At 43.1% G+C, this 23,227-nt stretch overlaps 1 protein-coding gene across 6 annotated transcripts in view; it reads right to left on the bottom strand.

Moving 5' to 3' along the window:
* LOC139370153 (peroxisome proliferator-activated receptor alpha-like) overlaps positions 1-23,227 on the bottom strand; it is a 63,046-nt gene that overhangs the window by 16,187 nt on the left and 23,632 nt on the right. For all 6 annotated transcript variants that reach the window (XR_011627115.1, XR_011627114.1, XM_071109489.1 and 3 more), the window contains exons 2-3: positions 6,709-6,951; positions 3,102-3,259 (exon numbers count right to left, since the gene is read on the bottom strand). Coding sequence is in view for 4 of the 6 variants with exons in the window: in XM_071109489.1 (XP_070965590.1) it covers positions 3,102-3,259; positions 6,709-6,904 (354 nt within the window). In the remaining 2 variants the exon portion in view is untranslated. The remainder of the gene's footprint in view (positions 1-3,101; positions 3,260-6,708; positions 6,952-23,227) is intronic.

Below are 23,227 nucleotides of genomic sequence, written 5' to 3'. Positions count from 1 at the left end.
TGATAAATTTTCCGTAAGGGAAAAGGCTCAGAAGTAATACAGTAACAATGTTAAAGGTCATGGGATCAGCAACACCTACTTTTGGGTCACAACTAAAGACTGGGATATGCTTACTTAGTGGTATGTGCGTCATAATAACACCAACACGACATTATCTTACAGTGTGATATAGTGGCCTTTCGGTGGCAGATTGAGATCTCCTCTGTCCTCCAGTGACTTGTGACAAAACACATAAGCCTTGGGTTGCTCTTCAACAGGCCCAGAAATAATTAACCAAGAGAGCATCCACACCAGTGTCCTTGTTGTACAATACAGTGGGACAAAAAAGTATTTAGTCAGCCACCAATTGTGCAAGTTCTCCCACTTAAAAAGATGAGAGAGGCCTGTAATTTTCATCATAGGTACACTTCAACTATGACAGACAAAATGAGAAAAGAAAATCCAGAAAATCACATTGTAGGATTTTTTATCAATTTATTTGCAAATTATGGTGGAAAATAAGTGTTTGGTCAATAACAAAAGTTTATCTCAATACTTTGTTATATACCCTTTGTTGGCAATGACAGAGGTCAAACGTTTTCTGTAAGTCTTCACAAGGTTTTCACACACTGTTGCTGGTATCATGCAGATCTCCTCTAGAGCAGGGATGTTTTGGGGCTGTTGCTGGGCAACACAGACTTTCAACTCCCTCCAAAGATTTTCTATGGGGTTGAGATCTGGAGACTGGCACTCCAGGACCTTGAAATGCTTCTTACGAAGCCACTCCTTCGTTGCCCGGGTGGTGTGTTTGGGATCATTGTCATGCTGAAAGACCCAGCCACGTTTCATCTTCAATGCCCTTGCTGATGGAAGGAGGTTTTCACTCAAAATCTCACAATACATGGCCCCATTCATTCTTTCCTTTACACGGATCAGTCGTCCTGGTCCCTTTGCAGAAAAACAGCCCCAAGGCATGATGTTTCCCCCCCCCCATGCTTCACAGTAGGTATGGTGTTCTTTGGATGCAACTCAGCATTCTTTGTCCTCCAAACACGACGAGTTGAGTTTTTACCAAAAAGTTATATTTTGGTTTCATCTGACCATATGACATTCTCCCAATCTTCTTCTGGATCATCCAAATGCTCTCTAGCAAACTTCAGACAGGCCTGGACATGTACTGGCTTAAGCAGGGGGACACGTCTGGCACTGCAGGATTTGAGTCCCTGGCGGCGTAGTGTGTTACAGATGGTAGGCTTTGTTACTTTGGTCCCAGCTCTCTGCAGGTCATTCACTAGGTCCCCCTGTGTGGTTCTGGAATTTTTCTCACCGTTCTTGTGATCATTTTGACCCCACGGGGTGAGATCTTGCCCCAGATCGAGGGAGATTATCAGTGGTCTTGTATATCTTCCATTTCCTAATAATTGCTTCCACAGTTGATTTCTTCAAACCAAGCTGCTTACCTATTGCAGATTCAGTCTTCCCAGCCTGGTGCAGGTCTACAATTTTGTTTCTGGTGTCCTTTGACAGCTCTTTGGTCTTGGCCATAGTGGAGTTTGGAGTGTGACTGTTTGAGGTTGTGGACAGGTGTCTTTTATACTGATAAGTTCAAACAGGTGCCATTAACCTCTTTGATCTCTAGGGGCGCTATTTCATTTTTAAAAAACGTTCCCGTTTTAAGCGCGATATTTTGTCACGAAAAGATGCTCGACTATGCATATTCTTGACAGTTTTTGAAAGAAAACACTCTGAAGTTTCAGAATCTGCAAAGATATTGTCTGTAAGTGCCCCAGAACTCATTCTACAGGCGAAACCAAGATGATGCGTCAACCAGGAAATGAGCAGAATTTCTGAAGCTCTGTTTTCCATTGTCTCCTTATATGGCTGTGATTGCGCAAGGAATGAGCCTACACTTTCTGTTTCATCCCCCAAGGTGTTAGCAGCATTGTGACGTATTTGTAGGCATATCATTGGAAGATTGACCATAAGAGACTACATTTTCCAAGTGTCCGCCAGGTGCAATTATTTTTCCATTTGAGAGCAAGGAGAAACCAGGCTTCCACGAAGGATATATCATTGAAGAGATATGTGGAAAAACACCTTGAGGATTGATTCTAAACCACGTTTGCCATGTTTCAGTCGATATTATGGAGCTAATTTGGAAAAAAGTTCGCGTTTTGAGGGCTGAATTTTCGTTTTTTTTTTTTTTTTTTTTTTTTTTTGGGTAGTCTAATGTGATGTACAAAACGGAGCTATTTCTAATACACAAAGAATCTTTTTGGAAAAACTGAGCATCTGCTATCTAACTGAGAGTCTCCTCATTGAAAACATCAGAAGTTCTTCAAAGGTAAGTTATTTTATTTGAAGGCTTTACTTGTTTTTGTGATAGTTGCCTGCTAAATGCTAACGCTAATGCTAACGCTAAATGCTACGCTAGCTAGCTACTGTTACACAAATGATTGTTTTCCTATGGTTGAAAAGCATATTTTGAAAATCTGAGATGACAGTGTTGTTAACAAAAGGCTAAGCTTGAGAGCTAGCATATTTATTTCATTTCATTTGCGATTTTCATGAATAGTTAACGTTGCGTTATGGTAATGAGCTTAGGTCTATAAATAGAATCCCGGATCCGGGTTTGGTCGTCGCAACAGGTTAATACAGGTAACGAGGGGAGGACAGAGGAGCCTCTTAAAGAAGAAGTTACAGGTCTGTGAGAGCCAGAAATCTTGCTTGTTTGTAGGTGACCAAATACTTATTTTCCACCATAATTTGCAAATAAATTCATAAAAAATTCTACAATGTGATTTTCTGGATTTTTTTTCTCACATTTTGTCTGTCATAGTTGAAGTGTACCTATGATGAAAATTACAGGCCTCTCTCATCTTTTTAAGTGGGAGTACTTGCACAATTGGTGGCTGACTAAATACTTTTTTGCCCACTGTATGTGTTGGAGTGCACACTGACCAGGTGTGTGTTTATGTAGGCATATATTTATTTGTGTGTATGTGCATGCTCTGCGTGTGTGTGTGTGTGTGTGTGTGTGTGTGTGTGTGTGTGTGTGTGTGTGTGTGTGTGTGTGTGTGTGTGTGTGTGTGTGTGTGTGTGTGTGATGGCTGGTCACTAACCTTGCAGCCCTCACAGGCGTGAACTCCGTAGTGGTATCCGGAGGCGCGGTCGGCACACACCCGACACTCCAGGTTGAGAGAGGTGGTGGAGAACTCCTCCAGCCCTGCAGCCGCCCCATACCCCCCTGACGACGGGCTGGATGCTGGGGTCAGAGCATCTGGAGAACACACACACACACGTACACACACACACACGCACATGAATAAAGTCATGCCCAGATAACAGACACACACACACACACTTATAACCAATGAACCAATAAACCTGGATACATTGATATTCCTATTAGTGTCTACCCTGTGAAGCCTCTTTGCCCTAGCTGGCAGAATATGTGGTACCAGTGGAAAGTCACTGGTGTCTCATGCCTTTGGCCCAACACAGAGGAAGACCACATGTAATATGTGTTCCATGACATCTCTATAAATACATAGAGACAGTCATACACAGTCAGACAGAGCAACACTTCTATATTCAGGGGATGAGTCAAATATTGACCCATGATACACTCACGGTATCTTTCTTGTTACCTGAATACAGAACAAACCAACCACACAGCATTCCAGGGATGGTGCAAAATAGAGCAGCACTAAGTCATTCCACATGAGGTGGGTGAGAGAAGCCAAATCAGGGATAAATATTGGACTAACTGCACGTGACACACACACACACACACACAATACCCAGGAAGAGCATATCACGTCACAGATACTCAGTGTCTGCTTCTTCTTCCCCTCTCTCTCCCGCCTTCTTCACTCCATAAACCACCATAAACAACCAGTACTTCTCCAACACTCTCTCCATTACTTTTCCATGATATCATCATTGTTATTTTCCATGAAGCCCCCTCCTCCATTCCTCTTCCCCCTCTTAGTCCCTATCCCCTATTCCCAATACACCAACCCCTCTTTGCCTCTATGTTTACGCTCCAGTCACTGTTTCAATTCTATTTGCAAAATAACTAATACGTAGTAACATATTTGTTAACACATCCCAGTGGTTTCTATTAGACACAAAACAACACAATGTTTACAAAAATATTATTTACGGCACAGCAAATTGACCAGTGTTACCAAGTGTTGATTTTTCAGTGTAACACTTCTAGTGTTGATTCAGGAGTTCAATTAACTTTCTAAGAGTGAATTTAACACTCATTGGTGTAAAAGAACCCCCAGTGTTGGTGTTAATAACCAGTGTTGAGTGTGAGAGTCTGATTGTGTACTCTGTGGAGAATAAAATCAAAACCCCGTCCATCATTATCATATTTCCCAGCATGCTCTGCTGCAGCTGGATATTTTTGGGATTGTTTTTAATGTGTGTGTTTTTGTTAATGTTAATTGTTTGATCTTATGCTACACAAAGATAAATAACATGATTGTCTTCTAAACTAATCCAATCAGTTAGTTAGATGTATTGCAATCGTTACTGAAATGGTTGGTCTATTTTGAATGGTTTAGGTAGTTTCCATTATCGATGTTTCTAACCTTGACAGTTATTCTGAATGCAAGTTGTGGGTGAATAAAAATTCAAACTGTTGGCTGTCCTAACTCTGGCTGGATTCCAGTAGGAATTAGACATCACTTTGCAAGCCAGCATAATATGACTTGTAAACCAGGAGGTTCCTAACACCACTGATTAGGGTAAAACCTGGCCGTCAAAGTAAGGCCTTATGATATGTGTAATGTGTTGTCATAAATTTAGAGTAGGAACTCACTAGGCGAAGTCCACAGGACTGGAAATGAATGAATTCACTAGTCGTGGTACCTTGTCCCTCTCTCTGTCTTTCTCTCTACCGCACCTGCTGTCTCGACCTCTGAATGCTCGGTTATGAAAAGCCAACTCCTGAGGTGCTGACCTGTTGCACCCTCTATAATCACTGTGATTATTATTTGACTCTGCAGGTCATCTACAGTATGAACATCTTGAAGAACGATCTAGCCTCAATGGCCATGTACTCTTAGAATCTCCACCCGACACAGCCAGAAGAGGACTGGCCACCCCTCAAAGCCTGGTTCCCCTCTAGGTTTCTTTCTAGGTTCCAGCCTTTCTAGGAGGTTTTTCCTAACCACCGTGCTTCTACGTTGCTTGCTCTCTTGCGTTTTAGGCTTGGTTCATGTAAAGACACTTTGTGACAACAGCTGATGTAAAAAGGACTTTCTAAATACATTTGATTGATTGACTTGTAAATATTATTGTAATGTCTCTAACCCAACACTGTGCGACTTTGTCAAGAGATACTGACCTATTGGTTTAATGGTAAAAAAATACTACATGAGGTGTTATTGCATAACACTGAAAGTTTTCATTCCCTAACATTGACAAAGTGTAGCAGTGTCAGTACTAATCACAGAGTTAATTTAACACTCAAAAGTGTGGATTCGTATAGACACTGGCCCTTAGTTAAATTTAACACTGTCAGTGTTTATTTAACACTAACTAATTTGCTGTGGGGGAATGTGTGTCCGAGTCCAAAATGGCATCCTACTCCCTATAGACTAGGGCCCTGGTCAAAAGTAGTACCCTATATAGGGAATAGGGTACCAGGTGAGACTCATCTTGTGAGTTGAGGAATGTGTGAGGATTTAGGAATTCTTCTGTGGAAGTGTGGGGAAGAGGAGAGTGGCCTCAGGGTGTGAATATGTAGGTCAGACAGACATTCACAGAACAGATAACCCCTCTGCCAAAAGCAGCTCTGTTGCCTTGAGGTAAGGTCAGAGGTTAAACAAGCCGAGTGTCCTCTCTTAACCCTGTGAGTCAGGGTGAATTACAGATTAGCTATGTGAGGAGGGGTCCTGAATGATCAGGTAATATATGGTCAAACGATAACAACGTAGAGCTGGCTTACGAAAGGATTACTACAGGGTAGGCTACTCATTCTTACTTTAGGGAAAACTAACAAGAAATACAATTGGGTGAGAAACTATTCGAAAATATTGGACAGGCCCACTAGGGAAACTATAAGGCACTTGAATGATCTATTTTTCGATAAGAGAAGGTAAGTCAAAGGGGAATACGTCATAACATGTGTGAGCTTTTCACACACGCCAATGTCTACGGTTTACCAAGAACGGCGTGAAGAAGACAAAAAAACACCCAGTCAGCGGCAGTCCCGTGGGCGAAAACAGCTCGTTGACGAGAGAGGTCGAAGAAGAATGGCAAGAATCGTGCAAGCTAACAGGTGGGCCACAAACAGACAAATAACTGCGCAGTACAGTGGTGTACAGCGCAGTACAGAACGGCATCACGGAACGCACAACCCATGGATCCTTGTCACAGATGGGTTATTGCAGCAGACGACCACACCGGGTTCCACTCCTAAAACAAGAAGAAGCGGCTCCAGTGGGTGCGCGATCACCAACACTGGACAATTGAAAAATAGAGCATATTTGGGATGAGCTAGAACGGGCTGTTTGCAACATGAATGTACCGCCGTCCAATCTGCAGCAACCGCGTATTGTCAGCATGGACCAACATCCCCGTGGAACGTTTCTGACAACTTGTAGAATGCCCCGAATAATTCAAGATGTTCTGGCGGCAAAGGGGGGTTTCTGACCCGGTACTGGATGAGTGTACCTAATAAACTGTCTGGTGAGTGTATATCTATCTTACCTAGAACGGTGGATCCTTCAGAGCCGTTACTCGACTGGGACAGGTACTCAGGGACGTCCAAGGAGCTGAGGGCGTCACCGTCGATGGACTGGGGGATGTCCTGCAGCTCCTCCATGCCCCCAAGGAAGTCCCCACACACCGGGCTGCCCAGCACCGAATCCTCCAGGGGGGACGGCGGCCGGTAGTGGCTCGCCATGTCGACCACAATGGAGGACAGGACCAGGGGGGGGATTACTCATCAGACTAGAGAGACATGAGGGGAGAGTGAGAAAGCGATTTAGTTAATGGAGGGTCTGAACACTAACAAGCGTTCCTAATGAAGTGTAGCCCTGACGACAACGATGGAACACACTCTGTTCTGCATGCTAATCACAGGCTCTATACACAGTCAGTTTGCACAATCGATGTACAATGAATTTGGCACAATGGTGTATGGGGCATACGTGACCCATACAAGTAGGAGGAGCCTTCAGCTCTGCAACACATATCTAGTGACACAACACAGCCTGGTCAGTTCTGGTCCCTCAATGGATCCTAATTTTAGAGACAGCAACCTGATCCCTCATACCCACTGTTATGGGGGAGAGGGAGGGGGAGCAGAATGTATGACTCTGGGCTGGGCTGGATGAGGGGAGGGGCTGGAGGGGTGATAAAGACCTAATAGTTTTGGGTAGAATTTACCCTCAGTCACGGGGGAGGAGGAGGTGCTACTCCATCTGAAGCCAGGGCTTGACCCTATTGAGGCGAAGTCTAACCTTAACAGACTCCATGCAGTACTCACGTCTATTTTGGGCTCTGGTCAATGGTGTCTAACAGTACATGCACCTTCAAAGAGAATTCCAGCCCCACACCTCTCAATGTATTCCCATGCGCAGATATACCAATAAGAGAAATACATAGCATTTTGTTGAATCATAGTGTGTGGCTGTAGATCTAAGTCAACACTGAAATGCATTGCGTTTCATTGACGCATACTGTGGGTATATAATAGCTGCAGGTCAAAGTAGGCACTGCAGCGGGCATTACGAACAGTGTTGGTTAACCCAGGAGAAATAGAGCTGGCCTCATTAACTAACATAGTCCTCCTGCTCCCAGAGGTCTTCATTTAGAGGACACCTTGTTTCAGGACATTCAATTCTCTCATTAATATGTCATCACAGCACGGGCCTTTCCATGACATCCACAGTGCCAGGTAGTGAAGAAATACAGTACCGAGGTTAGACACTGCTGTGCCAATGTAGATCATAAACAATGAACAGAGTTGGTGTTACAGTAGGTAGCAGTTGACACTACCAATGCTGGTGCTGACTGACTGGCTGGCTGACTGACTGACTGGCTGACTGACTATGGCTAACTGACTATGGCTGACTAGAGACATTGTGTAAACAGACACCTGTCACACAGGGTCCCTGGTCACAGCTCACCCTTTATGGTTAGTCTCCACAGACATGACTGACACACTCAATGACCGCACGACCCCCACCAGCAGCAGCAGCTATGTGCTCCAGTACTGCCCTACTCCACTATGCCCTAGTCCAAGAATATACCTTATAAATGCTTCATGAGCTTAGTTCAACTGTCATACCCCATTAGAACCCAACACATGAGCCTGTTTTACTCCATTGTTTATAAACAATGTCATTGTCAACAAACACTGTACAGCCTCAAAACATGGTAAAAATATATATATCACTTTGATATCCCGGATGGTCAGTCGTTTTATCCATAGCCATAGTCTATGAATTTGAGAGTGGTTACGTTTCTACAGACTCATCCCTCAGCTTTTTACCAAAACACTGGCAGCGTGTCACTTTGTTATTGTTTGAACGGCAGATGATCCCTTTAACCTAGGCTGACAGATGTGAGGGGGGTAGGGTGGGCTGGTCAGATAAACAGAATGAGAGAGAGAGTCAGATAGAGACATTGAGAGAGAGGGATGGAGAGATTGAGACAGAGAGCGACAGCGAGGCAGTGAGAGGCAAAGAGAGACAGAGAGGTAACAGAAAAACAGATCAACATAGGGAGACAGAGAGAGTAACAGAAAAACAGATCAACATAGGGAGACAGAGAGAGTGACAGAAAAACAGATCAACATAGGGAGACAGAGAGAGTGACAGAAAAACAGATCAACATAGGGAGACAGAGAGAGTAACAGAAAACAGATCAACATAGGGAGACAGAGAGAGTGACAGAAAAACAGATCAACATAGGGAGACAGAGAGAGTGACAGAAAAACAGATCAACATAGGGAGACAGAGAGAGTGACAGAAAAACAGATCAACATAGGGAGACAGAGAGAGTAACAGAAAAACAGATCAACATAGGGAGACAGAGAGAGTAACAGAAAAACAGATCAACATAGGGAGACAGAGAGAGTGACAGAAAAACAGATCAACATAGGGAGACAGAGAGAGTAACAGAAAAACAGATCAACATAGGGAGACAGAGAGAGTAACAGAAAAACAGATCAACATAGGGAGACAGAGAGAGTAACAGAAAAACAGATCAACATAGGGAGACAGAGAGAGTGACAGAAAAACAGATCAACATAGGGAGACAGAGAGAGTGACAGAAAAACAGATCAACATAGGGAGACAGAGAGAGTAACAGAAAAACAGATCAACTTATGGAGACAGAGAGAGTAACAGAAAAACAGATCAACATAGGGAGACAGAGAGAGTAACAGAAAAACAGATCAACATAGGGAGACAGAGAGAGTGACAGAAAAACAGATCAACATAGGGAGACAGAGAGAGTAACAGAAAAACAGATCAACATAGGGAGACAGAGAGAGTAACAGAAAAACAGATCAACATAGGGAGACAGAGAGAGTAACAGAAAAACAGATCAACATAGGGAGACAGAGAGAGTGACAGAAAAACAGATCAACATAGGGAGACAGAGAGAGTGACAGAAAAACAGATCAACATAGGGAGAGAGAGAGAGAGAGAGAGAGAGAGAGGGTGAAGAGGGAGAAAGGACGCCAGGCGGTTCCTACGGTAACAGCAGTGCTTTGTCCCAGAGGTCAACCAAGCCTGCTGAGGAGGGCACTGCACATACTGCACCGAGGACAAGCAAGGTCATCTGCATTCGTGTGTGTGCGTGCATGCAAGTTTGTGTGTGTTAGGGTTGTGAGGGGGAGGGCTCTGGTCTAACAAAATACCTCTCCCATCAGCCACTGGGATAGCCAAAATCGGGAGGGGAAAACATTCCAAAACAACAATCTACTACCACTGCAATCTATTACCACTGCAAGAGTCTCAGAAAGGTGTACTAGGAACAGAAAACAGAGAAAGGTGTACTAGGAACAGAGAAAGGTGTACTAGGAACAGAAAACAGAGAAAGGTGTACTAGGAACAGAAAACAGAGAAAGGTGTACTAGGAACAGAGAAAGGTGTACTAGGAACAAAGAAAGGTGTACTAGGAACAGAAAACAGAGAAAGGTGTACTAGGAACAGAGAAAGGTGTACTAGGAACAGAAAACAGAGAAAGGTGTACTAGGAACAGAGAAAGGTGTACTAGGAACAGAAAACAGAGAAAGGTGTACTAGGAATAGAAAACATAGAAAGGTGTACTAGGAACAGAGAAAGCTGTACTAGGAACAGAAAACAGAGAAAGGTGTACTAGGAACAGAGAAAGGTGTACTAGGAACAGAAAACAGAGAAAGGTGTACTAGGAATAGAAAACATAGAAAGGTGTACTAGGAACAGAGAAAGCTGTACTAGGAACAGAAAACAGAGAAAGGTGTACTAGGAATAGAAAACATAGAAAGGTGTACTAGGAACAGAGAAAGCTGTACTAGGAACAGAAAACAGAGAAAGGTGTACTAGGAATAGAAAACATAGAAAGGTGTACTAGGAACAGAAAACAGAAAGGTGTACTAGGAATAGAAAACATAGAAAGGTGTACTAGGAACAGAGAAAGGTGTACTAGAAACAGAGATAGGTGTACTAGGAACAGAAAACAGAGATCAACATGCAGTCTGGTTGGTCTAATACCCCTGCTTTAGTATCAATGTGCAGGCATTATGCAATGTCTCCACTGCACAGCCCTGAGACAGCCTGTAAAGCAGTCCCCATGTTGTGGGAGAGCTGTTATAGGGGCAAGTTCTAAACATGACCCAGGCATGCAGACTGCAGACAGGTAGAGAGGGCTTCTAGTCAGAGCTGTGTAAAATAATTGTTGCCAAGCTGAGCTTTTATGGTTCAGCTGAATTATTGACTGCTGTCTCATAGTGCAGAGTGCTGGTGGAATATACAGGATGGTATACAGTGGCTTGTAAAAGTATTCATCCCCCCTTGGCATTTTTCCTATTTTGTTGCCTTACAACCTGGAATTAAAATAGATTTTTGGGAGATTTGTATCATTTGATATACACAACTTGCCTACTACTTTGAAGGTGCAAAATGTTTTTATATTGTGAAACAAACAAGAAATAAGACAAAAAAACGGAAAACTTAAGGGTGCATAACTATTCACCTCCCCCAAAGTCAATACTTTGTAGAGCCACCTTTTGCAGCAATTACAGCTGAAAGTTTCTTGGGGTATGTCTCTTGGCACATCTAGCCACTGGGATTTTTGCCCCATTCTTCAAGGTAAAACTGCTCCAGCTCTTTCAAGTTGGATGGGTTCCGCTGATGTACGGCAATCTATAAGTTATACCACAGATTCTATATTGGATTGAGGTCTGGGCTTTGACTAGGTCATTCCAAGACATTTAAATGTTTCCCCTTAAACCACTCGAGGATTGCTTTAGCCGTATGCTTAGGGTCATTGTCCTGCTGGAAGGTAAACCTCTGTCCCAGTCTGAAATCTCTAGAAGACAAACAGGATTCCCTCAAGAATTTCCCTGTATTTAGCGCCATTTTCTTTCTTCCTTCAATTCTGACCAGTTTCCCAGTCCCTGCCGATGAAAAACATCCCCACAGCATGATGCTGTCACCACCATGCTTCACTGTGGGGATGGTAATTCTCGGGGTGATGGAAGGTGTTGGGACTGCGACCAGACATTGAATTTTCCTTGATGGCCAAAAAGCTCAATTTTAGTCTCATCTGACCAGAGTACCTTCTTCCATATGTTTGGGGAGTCTCCCACATGCCATTTGGCGAACACCAAACGTGCTTGCTTAATTTTTCTTTAAGCAATGGCTTTTTTTTGGCCACTCTTCCGTAAAGCCCAGCTCTGTGGAGTGTATGGCTTAAAGTGGTCCTATGGACAGATACTCCAATCTCCGCTGTGGAGCTTTGCAGCTCCTTCAGGGTTATCTTTGGTCTCTTTGTTGCCTCTCTGATTAATGGCCTCCTTGCCTGGTCCATGAGTGTTGGTGGGCAGTCCTCTCTTGGCAGGTTTGTTGTGGTGCCATATTCTTTCCATTTTTTTAATGATGGATTAATGGTGCTCCGTGGGATGTTCAAAGTTTCTGATCTTTTTTTATAACCCAACCCTGATCTGTACTTCGTCTCAACGTTGTCTCTAACCAACGCTTGCTTGGTGGTGCTGCAGACTCTGGGGCCTTTCAGAATATACTGAGATCATATGACACTTAAATAAAGTCCACCTGTGTGCAATCTAACTAATTATGTGACTTATGAAGGTAATTGGTTGCACCAGATCTGATTTATGGGCTTCATAGCAAAGAGGGTGAAAACATATGCACGCACCACTTTCCGTTTGAAATTCTTTTCATTTCACTTCACCAATTTGGACTATTTTGTGTATGTCCATTACATGAAATCCAAATTTTAAAAAACAATTTAAATTACAGGTTGTAATGCAACAAAATAGGAAAAACTCCAAGGGGGATGAATACTTTTGCAAGGCACTGCACATGCTATATATAGAACACACAGAGGGTAGCTACATTAGCCAAAAGGGTTCTTTGGTTGTCACCATAGGAGTACACTCTTTGATTCCAGGTAGAACCCTTTTTGGTTTCCGGTAGAACCCTAAACCCTAGAACCCTAGAACCCTTTTAGGTCCTTTTTATTCTAAGAGTGTGTTGCTACGTTCCATTAAAGGTGACCAGGATGTACCCATGTGCTGAAATAGTTAACCAGTCTGAGCCAATACTGATCTAGGACTAAGACAGCCCATGGTTTAGCTTCCCCAAAAGGAGGAAAGAAAACAGTAGACCAACTGTTTTATAAACCTGGCAGCAGACTAACACAGAGGTGTGTACAGGCTTGTTTGCTGCAGGTAGAACACAACTGAACACGCAGTAATATTGCTGAATATAAAACTAAAATAAATAGTTTGATCACAATTCCGTGGTAGACAACTGCTTATCAAATCATGCTGGTCTTATTCTCAAGGCCAGGGGGGACTGACCACTTTTCAACATCCATGGATGTCCAGTGTTGATCGGCGCTCAGTGGGTGAGGATGCTGGTTACAGTAAATGGAAAGAGAGGGGGCTCATGGGTAGGTGTCAGTAAGAGCTAGGAGAGGTGGCATTAATTGGAGAGAGCGGTGAGAAGAGAGAAAGAGAGAGAGAGAGATAGAGGGAGAGAGAGGGAGAGAGAGAGAGAGATGTCCAGACTTTTCATATTCTTGCTTTGACCACCAGACGACAGAAAGAGAAAGAAAACTGTTATGAACTGAATATGATAGTATGTCAGTGATTCTTGGGGACCTTCAATGCTGCAGACATGTTTTGGTACACTTCCCCAGATCTGTGCCTCAACAAAATCCTGTCTCGGAGCTCTACGGACAATTCCTTCGTCCTCATGGCTTGGTTTTTGCTCTGACATGCACGGTTAACTGTGGGACCTTATATAGACAGGTGTGTGCATTTTCAAATCATGTCCAATCAATTGAATTTACCACAGGTAGACTCCAATCAAGATGTAGAAACATCTCAAGGATGATCAATGGAGACTAGATGCACCTGAGCTCCATTTTGAGCCTCATTGCAAAGGGTCTGAATAGTTACAGTTGAAGTTGGAAATTTACATACACCTTAGCCAAATACATTTCAACTCAGTTTTCACAAATCCTGACATTTGATCCTAGTAAAAATGCCCTGTCTTAGGTCAGTTAGTTTTTTATCATTTTCCCAATGGGTCAGAAGTTCACATACACTCAATTAGTATTTGGTAGCATTACCTTTAAATTGTTTAACTTGGGTCAACCGTTTTGGGTAGCTTGCCACAACCTTCCCACAATAAGTTGGGTGAATTTTGGCCCATTCATCCTGACAGAGCTGGTGTAACTGAGTCAGGTTTGTAGGCCTCCTTGCTCGCACACGCTTTTTCAGTTCTGCTCACAAATATTCTATAGGATTGAGGTCAGGGCTTTGTGATGGCCACTCCAATACCTTGACTTTGTTGTCTTTAAGCCATTTTGCCACAACTTTGGAAGTATGTTTGGGGTCATTGTCCATTTGGAAGACCCATTTGCGACCAAACTTTAACTTTAACTTTAACTTTAACTGATCTCTTGAGATGTTGCTTCAATATATACACCTAATTGTTTCATCCTCATGAGCCATCTATTTTGGTAAGTGCACCAGTCCCTCCTGCAGCAAAACAACCCCACAACATGATGCTGCCACCCCTGTGCTTCACGGTTGGGATGATGTTCTTTGGCTTGCAAGTCACCCCCTTTTCCCTCCAAACATAACGATGGTCATTATGGCCAAAAAGTTATATTTTTGTTTCATCAGACCAGAGGACATTTCTCCAAAAGTACGATATTTGTCCCCATGTGCAGTTGCAAACCATAGTCTGGCTTTTTTATGGCGGTTTGGAGCAGTGGCTTCTTCCTTGCTGAGCGGCCTTTCAGGTTATGTCGATATAGGACATGTTTTACTGTGGATATAAATACTTTTGTACCTGTTTCCTCCAGCATCTTCACAAGGTCCTTTGCTGTTGTTCCGGGATTGATTTGCACTTTTTGCACCAAAGGACGTTAATCTCTAGAAGACAGAACGGGTCTCCTTCCTGAGCGGTATGACAGCTATGTGATCCCATGGTGTTTATACTTTCGTACTATTGTTTGTACAGATGAATGTGGTACCTTCAGGCATGTGGAAATTGCTCCCAAGGATGAACCAGACTTGTGGAGGTCTACAATTGTTTTCTGTGGTCTTGGCTGATTTCTTTTGATTTTCCCATGATGTCAAGCAAAGAGGCACTGAGTTTGAAGGTAGTCCTTGAAATACATCCACAGGTACACCTCCAATTGACTCAAATTAAGTCAATTAGGCTATCAGAAGCTTCTAAAGCCGTGACATCATTTTCTGAAAAGCTGTTTGAATGCCTTTAAACAGTCAACTTAGTGTATGTAAACTTCTGACCCACTGGAATTGTGATACAGTGAGTTATACGTGAAATAATCTGTCTGTAAACAATTGTTGGGACAATGACTTGTGTCATGCACAAAGCAGATGTCCTAACCAACTTGCCAAAACTATAGTTGGTTAACAAGACATTTGTGGAGTGGTTGAAAAACGAGTTTTAATGACTCCAACCTAAGTGAATGTAAACTTCCGACTTCAACTGTATAGCCACACAGAACACTGAACATCCCCTGTGCCGTTTCATGCTCTGGAATTGTGAGACAGAACAATATGTCATCGTGAATAGCGAACAAAAGTCAATGCATCTTGGCCCTCACAGCTAACGTCCATTTGGAGAGCATAAGGTGGGGAGTTTTTGAGTCAGTTTGCTCTTGATAGCTAGCAATAGCATTAATTCTTAGTTTCACAGTGTTATCTGACAAAGGCATTGATGTGAGTTTCTGTGCCTCTGCCTCCCCACACATTGTTTTCACCATATCAGTTGTGGCCGGTATTATCAAAGCCCATGCAATAGTGTGTGGTTTAATAGCATAGCGGGCTTAGCCATTCACCGCGGGAATGATTCAAGTGTAACGGTCAAGTGCGGCCTCTTCCCACGGACTAAGGGCACTCTCTGGTTGAACTTTAACTTTTAGATTTTAATCATTTTCGTTTAGATTAAGGTTACAATGATTGAGAGACAAAGAAGATATTATCATGTATTTATTTTACCAGGATTTTGGAAAGTTTCCTGCGACCCCATGTTCATATCAGTCGACCCCTAGTTTGGGAACTGCTGATCTAACCGTACATTTAATGCCAAACAAAAGTTGCCGTTTTTAGCCTACCGCCCAATGAGACCCATGCAATTGCAATGGCCAATGTGCATTTTGCACACTTCGTATTTCAAAGCCATAACAAATGTCTTGGTTGTAAACATTTGTTGAGTTGAGTTGAGAAATAAAAAGTATACATTCAGAAAGCCGAGAACCTTCTGTCTAACTGCGACAACAGGGTAGATGTGTTTCCCCCCCCCCCCCCCCCCAACTGTATTTTTAAATGCTATACTAAATCAAAACACTTTTCCCCCAGGAATCTGGAGACAGTGTGACTCATTTGACACAGCAGTAGGCCCAACTGAAAGAGGCACAGGGGAAGGCAGACACTTTCATTACAGGAATCATGAGGATACTGTACTTTACTGTTTGACCAAATCGTGGTTTTAACCTTCTGAAAAAATAGGGCGTTTTGAGTGAGGTGACCATGTAAGACGTGCAGCTCGCAACGATGCGACCAGTAAAAAAAATGTAATTCGTAGAGCCAAGTAAAAGGGTCGCAAAATGCGACAAAAAATGCTATATAGTGTAGTCATTTTGACCAGGGCCCGCATAGGGCTCTGGTCAAAAGTAGTGCACTATGTAGAGAATAGGGGGGGATTTCGAACTCAACCTGTGTTTGCAGTGTTTCCTTTTTCAAATCAAATGTTATTAGTCACATGCGCTGAATACAACAGGTGTAGACCTTACAGGGAATTGCTTACGTACGAGCCCCTAACCAACAACGCACTTTCAAAAAATACGAATAAGAATAAGAAAAGTAAGAAGTGATTAAAGATCAGCAGTAAAATAACAATAGCGTGGCTATATACAGGGGGGTACCGGTACAGAGTCAGTGTGCGGGGGCACCAGTTAGTTGAGGTAATATGTACATGTAGGTAGAGTTTTAAAGTGACTATGCATAGATGATAACAACAGAGAGTAGCAGCGGCTCGGCGCGTCTGACCGTGCCCAATGAACAAACAGAAGAGTGGCCCTTATCTGAACCCACTGATACGCCAGCCACCAAAAGCACCCAATCATCTCTAAGGAGACCGGTCAAAGTGCAGTGTACTGGGTGGGATGATAGACACTGCACTGGCTGGGGGATTTTTCAGCAGGAGTTTAGTAGGTTTATGATGGGGTCACCCATGTGATGTGATATCTGAAGGTTCAAAACTACAATACTAATGGGTTGTTTACCTAACTCATGTCAAGGCCACGTTATTAAATGTCAACATGAACTCAATGCTCCTTTAGGCCTACTCTAATGCTCCTTTAGGCCTACTCTAATGCTCCTTCAGGCCTACTCTAATGCTCCTTTAGGCCTACTCTAATGCTCCTTCAGGCCTACTCTAATGCTCCTTTAGGCCTACTCTAATGCTCCTTTAGGCCTACTCTAATGCTCCTTTAGGCCTACTCTAATGCTCCTTTAGGCCTACTCTAATGCTCCTTCAGGCCTACTCTAATGGTCCTTTAGGCCTACTCTAATGCTCCTTTAGGCCTACTCTAATGCTCCTTTAGGCCTACTCTATGGGTTGAGATGAATGGAGGCAGTAGACATATGTCCCAGTTCTACTGCACTGCTGCTAGGTCACTAGGGCTCCACTGTCTGTCACAATCTCAGTCACTTTACTCCATTTACAGAGTAAATCAATCTGCTGGGGTAAGTGTACATACACTGTAGAAAAGCCAACTCAACCAATTGCTTAAATCAGCGTTATTATTCGGTCCGGGACGATACCAGTATCGCGATACTCGTTCGTAGAGTGGCAAGGAAACCAAACACAAACCAGATTGAACTTCTTTAGGAAAACTGCCATAACGTTGGGAGCAAACATAATTATGTTGTCATCCATAGTCACATGTATTTATTTTCCAAACTATAGAACACAATATTATAGCACACCATATTTTACATACAGCAAGTTTTTAAAAGGACCAAAGAGTTGGGTCTGCTTTGTGTTTGCCTTTTCTCCATGGAAAAAATGTTGTGAAATAAATGAAAAGGGAATGTTAGCTGTCATTTCAGAGTTTGATGTGACTGGATTAGCTTTTAGCTGTTATCTAAAACCCAATTACACTCTGGGGTAGGTTAGAACCCTCACTGGGTATATACACTGAGTGTACAACACATTAGAAACATCTGCTCTTTCCATGACACAGACTGACCAGGTGAAAGCTACATCCCTTATTGATGTCACAGGTTAAGCCTTGAGACATCTGAGACATGGATTGTGTATGTGTGCCACTCAGAGGGTCAATGGGCAAGACAAAAGACTGAAGTGCCTTTCAACGGGGTATGGTAGTAGGTGCCAGGCGCAACCGGTTTGTGTCAAGAACTGCAATGCTGATGGGTTTTTCACGCTCAACAGTTCCCTGTGTATCAAGAATGGTCCACCACCTAAAAGACATTCAGACAACTGTGGGATGCATTGGAGTCAGCATGGGCCAGCATTCCTGTGCAACACTTTCAACACCTTGTAGAGTTCATACCTCCAACATTTTATTTTATAGTTATTTTACTAGGCAAGTCAGTTAAGAACAAATTCTTATTTTCAATGACATCCTAGGAACAGTGGGTTAACTACCTTGTTCAGGGGCAGAATGACATATTTTTACCTTGTCAGCTCAGGGATTTGATCTTGCAACCTTTCGGTTACTAGTCCAACGCTCTAACCACTAGGCTACCTTCCGCCCCGAATTGAGGCTGTCCTTAGGGCAAAAGGAGGTGCAACTCAATATTAGGAAGGTGTTCCTAATGTTTTCTACACTCAGTGTATATAGAAGCTTTTTTAATAAATGGTTGTACAATCTCGTCCAAAGAACCAAAAGGTTTCATATAAAACCCAAAGAGCGCTTTTTCTAAGTGTACTGTACTCTACTCTTCTGTGCTGTACTCTACGGTACTCTACTGGGCTGTACTCTCCTGGGCTGTACTTTACTCTAATGTACTCTACTCTTCTGTGCTGTACTCTACGGTACTCTACTGGGCTGTACTCTCCTGGGCTGTACTTTACTCTAATGTACTCTACTTTTCTGTGCTGTACTCTACGGTACTCTACTGGGCTGTACTCTCCTGGGCTGTACTTTACTCTAATGTACTCTACTCTTCTGTGCTGTACTCTACGGTACTCTACTGGGCTGTACTCTCCTGGGCTGTCCTTTACTCTAATGTACTCTACTTTTCTGTGCTGTACTCTACTGGGCTGCACTCTCCTGGGCTGTCCTTTACTCTAATGTACTCTACTTTTCTGTGCTGTACTCTACTGGGCTGTACTTTACTGTACTCTACTGGGCTGTACTCTCCTGGGCTGTACTTTACTGTTCTGTACTCTACTGGGCTGTACTTTACTTTACTCTACTGTACTCTACTGTTCTGTACTGTACTCTACTGTTCTGTACTCTACTGTTCTGTACTCTACTGTTCTGTACTTTAATATACTGTTCTGTGCTGTACTCTATTGGGCTGTACTTTACTCTACTGTACTCTAATTGTGCTCTACTGGCCTGCACAGTTCTCTACTGTTATGTGCTGTACTCTATTGGGCTGTACTTTACTATACTGTACTCTACTGGGCTGTACTGTACTCTACTGTTCTGTGCTGTACTCTCCTGGGCTGTACTGTACTCTACTGTTCTGTGCTGTATTCTACTGGGCTGTACTTTACTGGGCTGTACTTTACTGTTCTGTGCTGTACTCTATTGGGGTGTACTTTACTATACTGTACTCTACTGGGCTTTACTGTACTCTATTGTTCTGTGCTGTACTCTACTGGGCTGTACTCTACTGTTCTGTGCTTGTACTCTACTGGGCTGTACTCTACTGTTCTGTGCTGTACTCTACTGGGCTGTACTCTACTGGGCTGTACTTTACTCTACTGTTCTGTACTTTACTGTTCTGTGCTGTACTCTACTGGGCTGTACTTTACTGTACTCTACTGTTCTGTGCTGTACTCTATTGGGCTCTACTGTACTCTACTGTTCTCTACTGTACTCTACTGTTCTCTACTGTACTCTACTGTGCTGTACTGGGCTGTACTTTACTGTACTCTATTGTTCTGTAGTGTACTCTACTGGGCTGTACTTTACTCTACTGTTCTGTGCTGTACTCTACTGGGCTGTACTTTACTGGGCTGTACTTTACTGTTCTGTGCTGTACTCTCCTGGGCTGTACTTTACTGTTCTGTGCTGTACTCTATTGGGCTCTACTGTACTCTACTGTTCTCTACTGTACTCTACTGTTCTCTACTGTACTCTACTGTGCTGTACTGGGCTGTACTTTACTGTACTCTATTGTTCTGTACTGTACTCTACTGGGCTGTACTTTACTCTACTGTTATGTGCTGTACTCTACTGGGCTGTACTTTACTGGGCTGTACTTTACTGGGCTGTACTTTACTGGGCTGTGCTGTACTCTCCCAGGCTGTACTTTACTGTTCTGTGCTGTACTCTATTGGGCTGTACTTTACTATACTGTACTCTACTGAGCTGTACTGTACTCTATTGTTCTGCTCTGTACTCTACTGGGCTGTACTTTACTGTTCTGTGCTGTACTCTACTGGGCTGTACTTTACTGTACTTTTCTCTACTGTACTCTACTGGGCTGTACTCTACTGGGCTGTACTTTACTGTTCTGTGCTGTACTCTACTGGGCTGTACTCTACTGTACTTGTCTCTACTGTACTCTACTGTGCTGTACTGGGCTGTACTTTACTGTACTCTACTGGGCTGTACTTTACTGTACTTTTCTCTACTGTACTCTACTGTGCTGTACTGGGCTATACTTTACTGTACTCTATTGCTCTGTACTGTACTCTACTGGGCTGTACTTTACTCTACTGTTCTGTACTTTACTGTTCTGTGCTGTACTCTACTGGGCTGTACTTTACTGTACTCTACTGTTCTGTGCTGTACTCTATTGGGCTCTACTGTACTCTACTGTTCTCTACTGTACTCTACTGGGCTGTACTCTACTGTTCTCTACTGTACTCTACTGTGCTGTACTGGGCTGTACTTTACTGTACTCTATTGTTCTGTACTGTACTCTACTGGGCTGTACTTTACTCTACTGTTCTGTACTGTACTCTACTGTTCTGTACTTTACTGTTCTCTACTGTTCTGCGCTGTACTCTATTGGGGTATACTCTACTCTACTGTTCTGTACTTTACTCTACTGTTCTGTGCTGTATTATATTGGGGTGTACTCTACTCTACTGGGCTGTACTGTACTCTACTGTTCTGTGCTGTACTCTACTAGGCTGTACTGTACTCTATTGGGCTGTACTGTACTCTAGTGTACTCTATTGGGCTGTACTGTACTCTACTGGGCTGTACTCTATTGGGCTGTACTGTACTCAACTATACTCTACTGGGCTGTACATTATGTACTCTACTGGGCTCTACTTTGATGTCCAAACTTGTAAAACATAGCTATGATTTGTTCAGATTTGGTCTAGTCCAGACCAACCAAAGTTGGTCTTGTTTGGGGGCAGAACTCATTAGAATAATAGCCAGTGTGTAGATTATTTAGGATACATCACCATGAAGAGAATGACATTCATATCCGTAATTATGCATTTAGGGTAGGAAGACTTCACTGTTACTGATTTCACTGTTACAAAATGCTGTTACCAAACTTTGCATCTGCATAGTTCTTCCAGTAAATGTGTTTTTGTGTTCAGTGTAAATTGTTAAAAGTAGTCATTGTGCATGTAGTTGTATGGTTTGTTAAACTTTGAAATCAATGTATTTTTCCATTTGGCATACATTTTAAGGAAACATTTTAGTTTAGGCGCAATTGCCCAAATCTATAATCCGGAATAGAAAAATGCGTGAAAAGAAACCTTTATATACAACTTTTCCAGAGTTGACCAAATTGACTCCATATCTCCCTAAATGTGCGCTGGCATCTGGGATCACGTGGTAATCACGCATGGCAACTACAATGGAGTACGGGGACTAGGGATTGAGCACCGGAACATTGGGATTTAAACATTTATTTTACCGTAGTTCACACATTTTATAACTCTGCTAAGGCATTCTGGGTTATGGATTTGCCTTCAGTGACGGGACAAGTTTCTTGGAAATAGGTAAACCAGAGGGTTAGTAAGTTTTCGGGGGGGGGCGGGTATGTTTTCGGGGATATGGGATGTAGCCTTCAGCGTTGGGAGTCCAATGTGTACAGGTCTCCTGCCCATTGCCTCTCCTTCCGGCCAATTGTCATGTACAGTCTGCCGCTGGTGCATAGAAGCATTGAGAAATAAAACATTAAACCCCAAACATTACATAAACTCGTCCACTAGACTTTGTCTCATGACTTGACAGCAGGTCCAGTGTCATACTGATAATCACTGTAACATTATAATACGTCAGAGAGAGGTCAGAGAGAGGTCATGAACAAAGCAAACACATGAACTGTAACTCTGTACCTTCACCCCATAACTCCAACACAGGTGTAAAAATAAAAATAAACATATTTTTAAACTTGGGACCCGAGTAATAACCTAAATACAGAATAATGGTCTGTAGTCTTTCCTGGGCTTACTTAGGATGTGTCCACACCGGTGCAGATACAGGTGGATATTCAGTTCAGTTGGTATTCTGCTGCCCTGAATGGGCCAGTGTGTAGATATGGCATAGATAGTGGCGCTGAGAGTACATGGGAAAGTCAGGTCACACTGTCCCGTAATGCCAGAAATGTTTAGAGTTGAACCAGTGGCAGCCTTTCTTTCCCCCTCTGACACCCCCCCCCCCCCCCCTCTCTTTCCCTCTCTCTCTCTCTCCCTGTTGCTCCAAGCAGCACTTGGTAACAACAATGTCCTTAAGCTACACCTCAGCTCTGTGCCAAACTCTTGGCGGCCATGTTGAGCTTATTTCCAAATCTTCCAGCAGGATCAGATGCAGAGCAGCGTTACAAAACAACTCGGTGCTCCTTGCAACTGTACTGTACATTTCAGAGTGGGGAAAGACAAACGGCAGCAATCTGTCCCAGCTATTTTATCCACTGGACAGCTGGAGGACTGGCTGAAGAGGAAGGAATTCTATCTGTACAGCACAGTCACTCACTGCACACTATATTCTCCAGTAAGAGCAACACAATATCCCTATAAAAGCCAAATACCTCCTATCTTGCCTAACTGAGACATACAGGAGTGTGTCCCTAAAAGGCCACTGTGCCAAGCTGCTCAGGCCTGGAAATTGAGTTGCACAGGAGGTTCTATCTACCAGGGCTATTAATGTGTGGATTGGGTTGGCAGGAGCCCTGGCTAGCAGCTGACAGCCAAATTTCATCAGTCGTTGTCTACACGTGCTCTCTGACTGACTGACGAGCATGGAGTAGCATATGTGACATCGATAAGAATGCTTTACGGTAACGTCTAGGATTTGGCTGATATTGACAGGGTGAGTTGTGTTTCTTCAGAAA

The sequence above is a fragment of the Oncorhynchus clarkii genome, chromosome 2 (assembly GCF_045791955.1).
Source record: "Oncorhynchus clarkii lewisi isolate Uvic-CL-2024 chromosome 2, UVic_Ocla_1.0, whole genome shotgun sequence".
In the NCBI taxonomy this organism is placed as follows: domain Eukaryota; kingdom Metazoa; phylum Chordata; class Actinopteri; order Salmoniformes; family Salmonidae; genus Oncorhynchus; species Oncorhynchus clarkii.
This window is presented reverse-complemented; position numbering and strand designations above follow the sequence as displayed.